Raw genomic sequence first — 13,243 nt, 5'->3', positions numbered from 1 at the left:
ATCACCGATCAGTCCCGGGTCACGTTTACCGCCACAATAACTGCTAGTGAAGCCACGGCGAGCGCGATGACACTGCAGATTATGGTTCGTATTCTGTTGCTTGTGGAGCCACCCAACTGTCGCGTGTAGCGCGCGAAGATTACGGCGCGATATACTACGGCCAGTGGAGCCGCAGCTTTAGAGACCTGAGTGAAACCTACTTTACTTTAACCCTCCATCTGATAAGATCGCATAGTGCGACTCAATTAGACCCGCCTGTACTGATAGAGTCGCAACTGTGCGATCGTTAGTTATCGTCAAAATACAACTATAACGAGATATGTGATAGTGTCGTACTTTATATAGTACGAAAGAGGAAGAAATTTTCCTTCCTACCAGCATATCTGGAATCGATGTTTGGAAGTCTTTGGAATGTAGAGGGGGATGTATGTAACAATCAGCTGATCTGGACTGCGCCGCGCCGCACCGCTACTGCACTACGCCGCGCCGCCGCCGCCACAGTTACTGTGCCGTTCAGCTGTAGTCGTTTTGGTTTGTTGTTATTGTTGTCGGTACATGTTTGTTTATTGTCTTGGCTGTTATTATCGTTTGTTATATTAGTGTGTGTTTTATTATGAGTGAACTTAGCCGTTTAGTGCGATTAGGCACTGTTTAGATGAAGAGATTAGTGACGCGAGTGATGGTTGATGTAAGTAACGCATCAGGTGACATTGGAACAGACTTAGATGACTGTCCCAGTGATAATTCTGTTCATGACTATTCTTCTGGAAGTGGAGAGGAAGGAATACAATCCTAATTTGGACACTAATGTTTATACAGATTCAGATGACAACACCACTATTCTGGTAAGACCTTCATGTTCTAATGTTTCATCTCCAGCTCAACATAGGGCCCAGGCCTACTCATCCTCAGTCTGATGATTCTGATGATGAAAACCTAATAATGATCAATTACAGCCACCACAGCAATCTAGAAATTGGTTGCATATCTATCCACCTGAACCCCCAATGGACATTGAATCTAATTTTCAACAAAGACATACTGGACCGAGAAATTTACCACAAAGAAATAGCTTACCTCTCACTTATTTTTTTTTTTATTTTTCACAGATACCATTTGGAATTTACTTGTAAAGGAAACAAACAATTATGCTCAGTTACAGTTGACTAACAAAAGAAATTCTGGTACCCTAACCCCACAAAGTAGATATTAGAAAATGGATTGATGTAACAAAAATTGAAATGAAGCGATACATCGCGTTGCTTATAAACATGGGTCTGTCTTTCAGAAATAACTATGCACATTACTGGTCAACCTCAAAATCCCAAAAAAATGTCCTTTTTTCAGAAGTAATGCCTATCAATAGATTTGAATCCATCCGATCATGTTTTCATGTCAGTTTCTATAATTTCCATACCTAAAGGACAGCCAGGCCACGATCCGTGGTATAAAATTAGGCCATTGTACAATGCGATGAATGACAGCTTCAAAAGATACTTTATACCTTCTCAAAACATATGTTTTGGATGAGTCAATGGTCGGTATGAAGAACCGTTGTTCATATATACAATATCTTCCCAATAAACGCCACGCTAAGATTTGGAATCAAGAAATTTGAACTCTGTGATAGCCGTACAAACTATGTCTTGCACTCTGAGCTATACAGTGGTAAAGAGTTTTTGCAAGATGATTCTAATTCTGCCTTTTCTGAGAAAGTAGTACTACATATTATGAACAAATGTAACCTACTGGATAAATACTACCACCTATACACCGACAGCTACTATACTAAAATACCTTTGGCTGAAAAAACTTTTGGAAAGACAAACTTACATAACTGGCACCATAAATAAAAGATCCAAAGACATATCCAAAAACCTTATTCAAACTAAATCAGCACCTACAGAAACAATTTATTACAGACGGGACAAAACACTACTAGTTGGATACAAACAAAAAAAGACAAGAAAGCCTGTATACTTGCTGTCAACTGCACTTGTCGCAGAGAATGTATTGATCAAAAGCAAAAAAAGTGCTATTGAAGCAATCAAACCTAAACTCATAGGAGAATATAATTTGAATATGGGGGGAGTTGATGCAAAGGACAAGTCTATCTACCATTTATCTAGCTCAAGAACTACAAAAAAAATACTGGAAAAAAAGTTGTTTGATAATTTTCTTGACATGGCACTTTTGAACGCTTACATACTTTACAAGAACAATACTGACAGACCTTTGACTCGACACAACTTTCACGGTGAACATAATAGAATCACTTGTAGATGAGGAATTGCCACAACAACAAAATAATCCTCTTCCAATTGATATACTGCCTGGTCCAGCTGGTGATGTAGGGCACAATCTGGTGAGACTTACTGGGGTAAAACTCAGGAAATGTATTGTCTGTTCAACTCCTCAAAAATCATCCAGAAGTAGATACTGGTGTCCAGGATGTCAATGTGGAGTGCACCCAACATGTTATAGCGGCTTATTAGAACACCGTGTAAGACCTACAAGAAGTGGAAAGGAAGAGGATGAGAAGAGCAGAGGAGTCAGGATCTGAGTCGGACTAAATGTATTTTGAGTAATGTAGATATGTATATAAAGAGTTATATTTTTTTCTCATGGTTTAATTTTGTTATACATTAGATATTTTTTATGCTTCTATTTCAACCAAAATAATAACAGTTATGAGTGGTTTATTGAGAAAAAACAATGAAAATTTGAAGTATTACAATAATAGTCCAAATTTCCCCATGTACTATTTTTTCAATTTTCAAGTTCTCAGTGTTAGTGTTTTTACTTTTATAGAAGTTATGTGATGTGTTTTCAACTCAGAATTAAATTTAGGAACATTTTTGTATATTTTGGAATTTAGATTGCAACAAGTTAGTGTACATATATATCACCTCAATGTTTGAAAGTTTTTTTTTTTTTTTAATCAATCTGCCCAGCTGAAAGAAAAAATCTTTTTTGAAAAATAAGGTAAGTTTTTGTTTTTGTTACTAGCTTGTAGAACATATTATTACAAACAATTTGATGTATAAACACTTGGTATTTTCTCACTGTTTTATATTTTTTTTATAATTTTTTTAGCAAAACCATGTAAATGGCTTGAAAAAACGCCCTATCATTTTAGAGTGAAATAGTCATCAGATGGAGGGTTAAACGAATCAATAGATATTTTATTAGAATTATTATTATTTCAATGTAACAATGGTATTTTCACAGATGCAATCATTTCTAAATGAATTATGTGACTTTTTAAATTGTAAAACGGGTAAACAGAATTGTATCGTAATTAAAGGGACTCCTAATAGTGGTAAAAACTTTTCTTTGATGCTCTATGTGACTTTATTAAATCCTGGTAAAATAGAGAATCCACATAGAGGTAATAACTTTCCTTTTCAATCAGCTATAGATAGGAAGATCAATAAGTGGAACGAACCCAATCTCGATGTGAGGACATATTGGACACAATGCAAGGAAAGCCAAAAGATGTTAATATTAAGTTTAAATCACATAGAATTATGACTAGAACACCACTGCTTGTACTTTGTAATATTAGTCCTTTTCCAGACCAAGAAAGGTTCGAAGTTAGACATAGAACATATTATTGGCATCAAGCTACGTTTCTTTTTAAGATTTGAGAATGTGTACGTATTTTCAAAGTCTCTGTACCAACCAAAGTGTCAACTACTGGCATAAACGATGCCAAAAGAAATATGATATTTATATTATATACGATAACTCACAGGTCATTAACCCTTTGAGTGCCGGAGTATCGCTGTCAGCGATCCCGCATTATATGCAAGAAATGCCAGAATCGCTGTTAGCGACTTCTGCAGTAACGCTTATATTTTATATAGTATTTATCTAAATTGGCTCAATGACTATACATACGCATTCCAAAGGCTTCAACGTAACTTTTGATGTAGGTTTTGTTGCATTTTGGTTAGATTCCGATTTTTACTGCGGTTGTAAAGTGAGCGCGTCAGTCGCGTTTAGAATCGGCCGCTACGCGGACGAGCCGTCACGTGTTTTATTTGCACTGCTGTTTATTTCACAAATGATATTGAAATTTTTTAAGTGTAAATGAGTTTTTAGTGTTAGTATCTTCAAATTATTTCGTTTGTGTATGTTGTTCTAGTCGGTGTGTAAGTAGAACAATGACGGCCGTGAGTTACGGCGATCGTAAGCATCTAGTACTTTACTAAATACGTTTGTATAGTTTTTATGTTTGTTCAGTGATATTTATAAACAATGAGTTGTAAAAATATTGCTGACAATGAAGACCTAGTATTGCAGGCATTAGATTTAAGCATTATTAGTGTAGATAATACACAAGAGTGTTAGGTTAAGTTAGAAAATTTCTAGTTTTGTAGTGATTCATATTTTCATATCTATTTTCCAAACTTTATTTATAAGTATAAAAAATGTTTATATGTCTTTTTGTAAAGAATTAAATGGAGTATAAGATAGAATAACTAAAAGTGAAAAAATAAAATATTTCAATAATACTAAGTTGTTTCAAAATAAAAAACGAAATGTTTTTGCTCATAAAGTTTTTGTTAATGTTTTTTTTTATTTGTATAAAAACGTTAAATAAGTGATCAATGTATTGTATGTATAAAGAAAATATATTTATCTAAAAAAAAAACAAAAACCCAAGACATTATACCAATAAATAAATTTGTTATGAATTTTTAACCAGACCCTTGCAGAACCAGGCACTTTCGCTCGCGCATTTTATGCATATCATATAGCAAAACACATTCTATCTCGGTCAAACCTACAGTCACACACCTAAACAGCTCGTTAGACAATGCAAATTTTATAATACTCTTCAAACAGGACGATATGAACCTACACCACACGTATTGTGACCACGTCATTAAAATACAATACATTATATTTTTACGCATATTTTGTATTAACCCTTCCAAAGCGGCTAACGCCTATACACGCGGAACTACCGATGCTTTAACACGTTCGCTACCGACTCCAAAATTGGTCTTTTAAAATAGACCGACGTCACGTATTTGTGACACATGTATTGTATTAATAAATGTTTTTTTGTTTGCCAGTCGGTCTACTTTTCCAACTATATTATTGCATGTCGGTCAGTGGGAATGTCCGTCACATATACCGGTCGCATGGTCTGAGTGTGGGATTTTTATTGTTGTTATGCGGGAATCGTTTAACAAACCTGATAATCGTATTGGCAAACCTGGTTTTCTGTGTAATATTTCCTATCCTCGTGAGCTGTCTAACCTTTAACAGTGGAAAATATATATGTGCTTTTGTAGTTAAAACTAAACTGCTTTGTTTTATCGTGTGATGGGTGAAAGGAAGAGACCTTTTATGTCTGTGAGCGAAATCGATCGTGAGAGGGGCGAAGATGACAGTGATGAATTATTTAGTTCTGACGGAGTATGTTCATGACTCAGACATTCCAAAGTTCATCTAGTGATGAGGGTGAGCATTTTGAACCAATAAATATGTACTTTGACTTGGGCCTAAACCCAAATAGCCCTTTAGCAGATGACATAGAGGTTCAATTCGAAGAAGTACACGATGATGTAATGAATCATGAAAACATTTCCAATGATCCAAACGTGTTGTTTGTTGTTTCAAACATCCATGATGATTATCAGGGTAAACAAGGTGTTTGGACTGATACAAAGAATGAACCTCAGGACCACAATTTTACTGGGCAAGAACAGATACACATGCAATCGACAGATCCTGTCGAAATCTTTTTAAATATATTTGATGAAGATCTGTTAAAGAAAATTGTAGCTTGGATAAATACTCGTGCCTTATTTGTTCAGGGAACTCCTACTACCAAGCATTCAAACATGCGGTGGTGGAAGCCTGTAAATTTAGAGGAATTCAAGAAATTTTTAGGCCTCTCCATACTGATGGGAAACTTGCACTTTCCTTCCATGAAGCACTGCTGGTCAACTTGTGAGCTTTATGACCACTCCATCTTTGGTAAAACCATGTCCAGAAATAGGTTTGAGGGGATACTTAGATGTTTATGTTTCATAACCCTAACGTTGATTCTGCAGATGACAAACTGCATAAAATAAAAAATGTACTGCAGCATCTTTTGACGACTTTCACAAGATCCTACAGTCCTGGGAAGAATCTGTCACTTGATGAGGCCATGGTGTTGTGGCGGGGAAGATGGTCTTTTAGACAATACGAGGTCCAATCAAAAAGTATCCGACCTCGTCGTGTATCGCGGCTTCTGCTGCCAATAATGAGATAAGATTTGTTGCGACAATAGTTCCTACTATGATAAGGAAAGGTACAAAGTCTTATCTTGATCCCCCGACTGGTTCGCCGGAGACGGGTCAGTATGTACTGATAAGTCAAGTGCGCGTATCGGTTTTCTCTAACTGTGAAGATGACGGAAAAAGTGAAACAACGTTATTGCATTAAATTTTGCGTGAAACTCGGAGAAAAACAAAGTGAGACCATTCGGAAAATTCAGCTAGCATTCGAAAATGAGGCAATGAGTGTTACGCAGATTAAAGAGTGGTATAACCGTTTCAAAAGTGGTCGAACCTCGGCAGAAAGTGACGCGCGTTCGGGCCGACCAAAAACAAGTCGAACTCCGGAAATCATCGAGAAAGCAAAAGTTTTGATCTGTGAAAATCGTCGAATGACTGTGGAGGAAGTACGTACTGAGTTAGATGTCAGTTTCGGATCAGCTGAAGCAATTTTAACGGATGACTTGGGATTGCGCCGGGTAGCCGCAAAATTTGTGCCAAAATTGCTGACAGACGAGCAGAAGCAACGGCGATTGGATGTTGCCGAGGACATGCTGCAATGTTGTGAGGATGATGCGGACTTTTTGACATCGATAATAACTGGAGACGAAAGTTGGGTCTATGGATATGACCCTGAGACCAAATTTCAGTTATCACAATGGCAGTCTCCCCAGGATCCGCGGCCAAAAAAAGCAAGGCAAGTTCGAAGCAATGTCAAAGTGATGCTTACTGTTTTTTTCGACCACCGTGGAGTTGTGCACCATGAATATGCCCCTGAGGGTCAAACTGTGAATGCACAGTACTATTTAAGTGTCCAACGTCGTCTCCGAGATGCGATTCGCCGCAAAAGACCTGACTTGTGGGCGTCTCAAAATTGGCGGCTACACCACGACAATGCGCCAGCTCATTCAAACTTTTTTGGCGAAACACGGCACTCCGCAAGTTCCTCAGCCTCCGTACTCTCCGGATATGGCTCCATGCGATTTTTGGCTCTTCCCCCACCTCAAAAAACCATTGAAAGGCACCAGATTTGAAAGTCGAGAAGCAATTATGAAAAAAACGACGGCTGATCTCATGGCGATGCCGAAAAGTGATTTTCAAGACTGCTTCCAGAAGTGGAAACGTCGCTGGAATCGTTGTGTTGCTTCTCAGGGTGCTTATTTTGAAGAAAATTACCGCCAGCTTTTTTCAGGTAACTTCAGTTTTACGTTGCAACAAAAGGTAGGATATTTTTTGATTGGACCTCGTATATAAAAAAACAAGTGCCACAAATATGGCATTAAGCTTTATGAGCTTTGCACTGCAGATGAATATACTCGTATTTTAAATATTCTCGTATACACAGGCAAAGGTACGATATTAGATCCCGTAAAAGGACATTCCTTTGAAGTTGTTACTCGCTTGATGCAGGATTACATAGGTAAGGGCCATGCATTGTTACTAGACAACTTTTACAACAGCGTGGACCTTGCAGAGCACTTGATGCAGTGCAAAACCAATGTTTGTGGGACTTTACAAACAAATCGAGAAGGAAATCCACAGCAGGTCATCACGGTAAAACCGAAGAAGGGTGAATGTATAAGTCGCCAAAAAGGAAGTGTAACCGTTATGAAATGGAAGGACAAACGCAATGTTTTGACAATTTCCACAATCCATGGACCCGGAACAGAAGAGGTAATTAACAAAAGAGGTGAAACCATAACCAAACCCTCAATGGTACTTGCATATAACAAGAACATGAGTGGCATTGATCGCTGTGATCAAATGATTTCATATTATAGTACTCCAAGGAAGTCACTTCGTTGGTATATAGCAAATCATTTTTCCACCTCCTTGATGCATCTCTATGCAATAGCAAGTACATTCTATGCAAGAACCGGGGAAGTAAGATAACCTATTTGGATTTAAGAGACACAATCATAGCACACTTCCTTCAAGTACAGCCAACGCTACAACGCCTTGTTCCACCTAGGCCTAATGAACAGCACAGACTCGTGAAGGGGGACCGAAGAGTAAGGTGTCGTCAGTGCTTCAAGACTCAGAAGAAGAGGAAAGCAACGATTTACTATTGTAAAGTTTGCACAGATAAGGCCGGCCACACACGTAACGGTATACATGACAGGTAAACTTGTACAGGTCACCTGAGCAGGCAAACCGGAGCGTGTGTGCCAGTCGCTGCAGGCGAAAGTGCACAGGCGAAGCGACCTGCGCAGGTCACCTGACAGGAACGGAGATTTGGTATCTTTTACCTGCGCAGTCGTCAGTTATACCCTAGACCTGAGCGTGTGTGTGAGTACGTCCGGTCGCCTGCGCAGTAGTTTTGTTTAGTTCAGGCTTCTTCCTGTGAAGAGAGTGTCTTTTGTCTTTGTGTTTTGTAGTTAGCGGACTATCTTGTGGCTACTGGTGCTAGTGATGTCGAGTCGTAAACGCAACCAAGTAATTGAAGAGTTTATCGATATGTATAAACTCGAGCCGTGCCTGTGGCGGGTAAAAAGTAAAGAGTATCACGATCGCGAAAAGAGAGATGCAGCTTATGCGAAACTTGTGCTCAAGTTGAAAGAACTGGAACCCGATGCAACAAAGAAATCTGTGATTAGAAAGATTAATAGTTTACGAAGCAATGTGCGTAAAGAGAAAAAAAAACGGGACATGTCAATGAAGTCTGGTGCATCAGCCGACAATGTGTACGTATCTAAATTGTGGTACTTAAATTTGTTCGCTTTTCTTGGTGATCAAGACATTCCCAGTGCATCTATGTCGAATTTAGAGGAAGAAGATGGGAGCGAGATTGAGGAAGTAAGTACCAGACAGATCAATTACCTAGTTAAACAATTTATTTGAACTACACTTTAATTTACAAGTTAAATGTTAAATTAGATGTTGATTAAATGTTGAATGGTAGAATAAAACAAAACAAGTTTTATGACAAAATTGATATGTATTAATGTATTGTTTGTGCATGGATTGGTGAATGTCATTGACTCAACTAAGCTAAAAATATATATTCACTTCATAATAATTCACTTAGTCTTTAACTTGAATTTTTGTTTCGAAGAACACGTTGGTCTTGCCATGAAAGTTTGCCTTCATTGACGAAGTAGGTAGCAAACTCCTCTCTGAGATTTTTGGCGGCCACATTTACATTCCCTAAGCTCGCTCGTTGTAATGCAATCATATTCGATTCATTGGTATCTAACCCAGCATTAGTAGTAGCGTCATCGTCATTCTCTTGATACGTACTGTTTGGTGGAGCGTAAATGGTAGGATGTGTTTGCATCAAGAAATTATGCAATGCACATGTTGCCATTACTACCTTTACTATGTTCTCTGGCTCCAAATTGATTTGAGTATGGAATATGCGAAATCTGGAGGCTAGTATTCCAAACCCATTCTCGACAACGTGCCTTGCCCTTGAAACTCGGTAGTTGTAGATTTCTTTTACAGCTGAATCTAGTTGTGCTTGTCTGAAAAGTTTCATCATGTTAATTGACAGGGGAAATGCGTCATCTGCCACAAACACGTAAGGCACCTCTTTGAAATGTTCAGTAACATTGCATGGTTTTGGGATCTTAAGTTCATCACTCTGTAACTTTTCATAAAACATAGTATTTTGAAGAACACCTCCGTCAGAAACACGCCCATTGGTCCCAAAATCCACTAAAAGGAACCGATATTTAGCATCCACTATTGCAAAAAGTACCATACTGTGTCTGCCTTTATAGTTGTAATAATATGATCCGGAATCCGCTGGAGGAACTATGTCTATATGTTTGCCGTCCATGGCACCGAGGCAGTGGGGAAAATTCCATTTCTCTTCAAACTGTTCAGCAATCACTTTCCATTTCTCAGTGGTGTTAGGAAACTGGAACAAAATTAAATTCATAACAACTGTTCTCAACGTGAGTAAACAATGTTTAAATTATGTGTTTCAAAATCAAGGATAAACCATTAAATCGACAATTTCCAAACCAATGTAAAAAACAGTATTTTGTTGTGTAAAAATTGGATGGGTACACCTAGTACATAAATATTTTTTTTTTTTTCAGGAGGACGTTGGTGAAGCAGCTACAACACCGAGCAGAGAAACATCAATCAATAGCGAGGTCACTTCGCCTGTGGTCCCAAGACCCAACTCAGATACACGTGCGGTAATCCTACCTCCTTATTCCCGACCTAATTTGGCCAAAAAAATAAAGTTGAAGACTTGACAACTGGCGTCTTATTCTCAGTCAGAGACCACTTTCAGAAACCATCACGCCAAGACGACAGATATGATATAATGGGCAAATCCATTGCAATGCGAATTAGGGTATTAGAGAAACGCCAGGCTTTGATCGTAGAAAAAAGAATCAACGACCTCCTTTTTGAGGCTGAAATGAGTACGTTTGACGTACCTAATACTGGCTCGTACAACTACGAATCTTTGACCAACACCCCTGGGTCAAGTAGTAGCACAACGAGTCCTGTAGCAGCTGTATCTTATGGCCAATATCCACAACAAACTTCAACAGCTGAATTTGTTAGCAATGACGTTATTCCACCTCATCAATCAATGGCAGATTACTTTGCTAATTATGACAAAAATCAATAGTCTGTTTTGTTTCTTTATTTATATTCAATGTCACTAATAAACATTTTTGTTTTACCAAACAGTTCTTTTTTATGATCTACCCACTATCAAATATCATGTCTCTGTACTCAGTTAAACATTCCCTTTAAAAACTGTAACGTTGCTATGGAATAAAGTAGAAATGTTTAATAGCATGTGTATATTTCAATTTTAACCTACCTTGACATTTAGAACATCAATAGAATATTCTGTGCAATATGGCTTGACGTACCTGTAAATAGACGTTTTTCAGCACTTTATAGATGGCTTCACACGTCTCTGGAATTATTTTGCCTAGAGCTTGTGGTGATATCAACGTAGAATACTTGAGACACTCGTACGATCGGCCCGTTGCAAGGAACCTCAAAGTCGTAGTTAACCTCTCATGGGGAGAAATCGATTTCCTCATAACCGTGTCTTTCTTTTCAATTAATGGAGTCACGAGTAACAACAGCTGTTCATAGGCGTCTTCATCCATCCGCAAATAATTACGGAAGTCTGAAGGCTCACCACCCAAGTCTTTCAATAATCTTGTACGAGTGTATTCATTTCTTTTAGTAAGCCACTTTTTACTCCACATTTTACGTTTAAACTTCTTCTTCTTCTTACTGTTTAAAACCACCCACAATCCGACTAAAGCTATCATATAATCTTCATCTTGTTGGCTCGCCATCTCTCAACTGAGCTAAACGTACGGTATACCGTTACGTGTGTGGACTCTAGTTTGCACAGGTATACATGACAGGTAAACCTGCGCAGGTTTACCTGTCATGTATACCGTTACGTGTGTGGCCGGCCTAACAGTGACAACAAAATTGGACTTTGCGCAACCCCATGTTTTGGAGATTGGCATAAGGAGTAATCAAGAACTAAAAACTTGTTCTTTTTTATTTATCTCGTTTAGCCTATATATGTAGTTTGTAAAATAAACACAAGTTTTTTTGTACAATATCGTTTTTATTCAAACAACAAAAATAAAATAAAGATGGCAATATAAATGTGTAATAGATTTTCTAAATACACATTTTTCTCGACAGTCACACATATGTGGCGGTCGCTCTGCAGCAGAGGGGACAGGCACGTCAAAAATATTATTTTTTTCACTTGTTCACATTTTTATTTAGTAAAATACTCCGTTTAATTCTGAACATTTTGATACCACACACAAGCATATTAACTTTATTTAAATATATATATATATACATATAATTTAAAAAAATAATAAATGAAACGTTACACTAATTTTTCGTCGAACTATTATCAACTAATGTAGTCAACGATCCAGTAAAACAAGTTTTGTATCGGGTATATATATATATATATATATATATATATATATATATATATGTGATGTTTTATAACCTATTATTTTTTGAACATCTATGATCTAGTTACTTTAGGTTTCTATGGTTTTGTTTCCTAGCAGAAGTCAGCTGTGTTTCATTGTAGATTGTTTATTATTTTGGCTATTCCTTTCGTTCTGACACTAAGTTTGGTTAGTGACTGTGAAGTTTGTTTTGTGTTGTTGTTTATTTTGTGTATAGATAATACTAAAGTACAATGCCTAGGATAAAAAAGTTTAATAAAAGGAAGTTTCACGGTAATACTCATACCAGAAAGCTAAAAATTATGTACAAGATCAAACAAATAGGCCTACGCCAGAAGATGTTAGGGTGAGTCCTAGGCGTAAGATCACTACTCCAAGTTCTAGTAAAAAGCTAAAATATGTTAAAATGTGTGGTGAGAAACATGACTATGTTGTGGATAATATGACTGAAGGTAATGTTATGATTGATATTTCTATTTTGCAAAGTCAGCTTTTATCGCAAGTAAAATGCAAATCCTATTCCGCAGATAACTCTTTGGTTATTTGTGAAGTCCCAGACAAGAGAAAAGGAATAGTTTGTAGTTTAGATATGAAATGTAATATATGCAATTTTCAAACATCATTTATGACATCTCCTAAAACTAATAAGGGATATTATGAGCATAATTTGAGGTTAATTTATGCATTTAGGAGTATTGGCAAGGGACAAAAGTCTGCCAATGTATTCACATCCATCATGGACATGCCTCCGCCACCTAAAAAATTTCATCGCTACACTGAAACAATTTTGGAATGTGTACAAAAAGTAGCCAATGAGTCAATGATGAATGCAGTAAGAGACACAATTGTTTGTAATGATGGTAATAGTGACATCGGTTCAATGTTCGACGGAACTTAGCAAAAGCGGGGGTATTCTTCACTGAATGGTGTGTTGACAGCTAGCAGTATCCATACAGGGAAATTTTAGATGTTCAATGCCTTACTAAATATTGTTTCATTTGTAAAAGAAAGAAATTGATGTCCCAT

The 13,243-nt window shown here is 37.3% G+C and overlaps 1 protein-coding gene across 1 annotated transcript; it reads right to left on the bottom strand.

The window, feature by feature from the left end:
• Positions 1-9,093: 9,093 nt before the first annotated feature.
• LOC124370607 lies at positions 9,094-11,800 on the bottom strand. The gene is made up of 2 exons (XM_046828899.1): positions 11,102-11,800; positions 9,094-10,197 (listed from the first exon to the last, which is right to left on the bottom strand). Exons 1-2 carry the CDS (start codon positions 11,561-11,563, stop codon positions 9,313-9,315), a joined length of 1,347 nt encoding a protein of 448 aa, XP_046684855.1. The 5' UTR covers positions 11,564-11,800; the 3' UTR covers positions 9,094-9,312.
• Positions 11,801-13,243: the final 1,443 nt, after the last annotated feature.

Source organism: Homalodisca vitripennis, unplaced genomic scaffold, assembly GCF_021130785.1.
Source record: "Homalodisca vitripennis isolate AUS2020 unplaced genomic scaffold, UT_GWSS_2.1 ScUCBcl_315;HRSCAF=2044, whole genome shotgun sequence".
NCBI lineage: Eukaryota > Metazoa > Arthropoda > Insecta > Hemiptera > Cicadellidae > Homalodisca > Homalodisca vitripennis.
The sequence above is the reverse complement of the archived record's forward strand: the minus strand, read 5'-3'. Positions and strand labels throughout refer to the sequence as shown.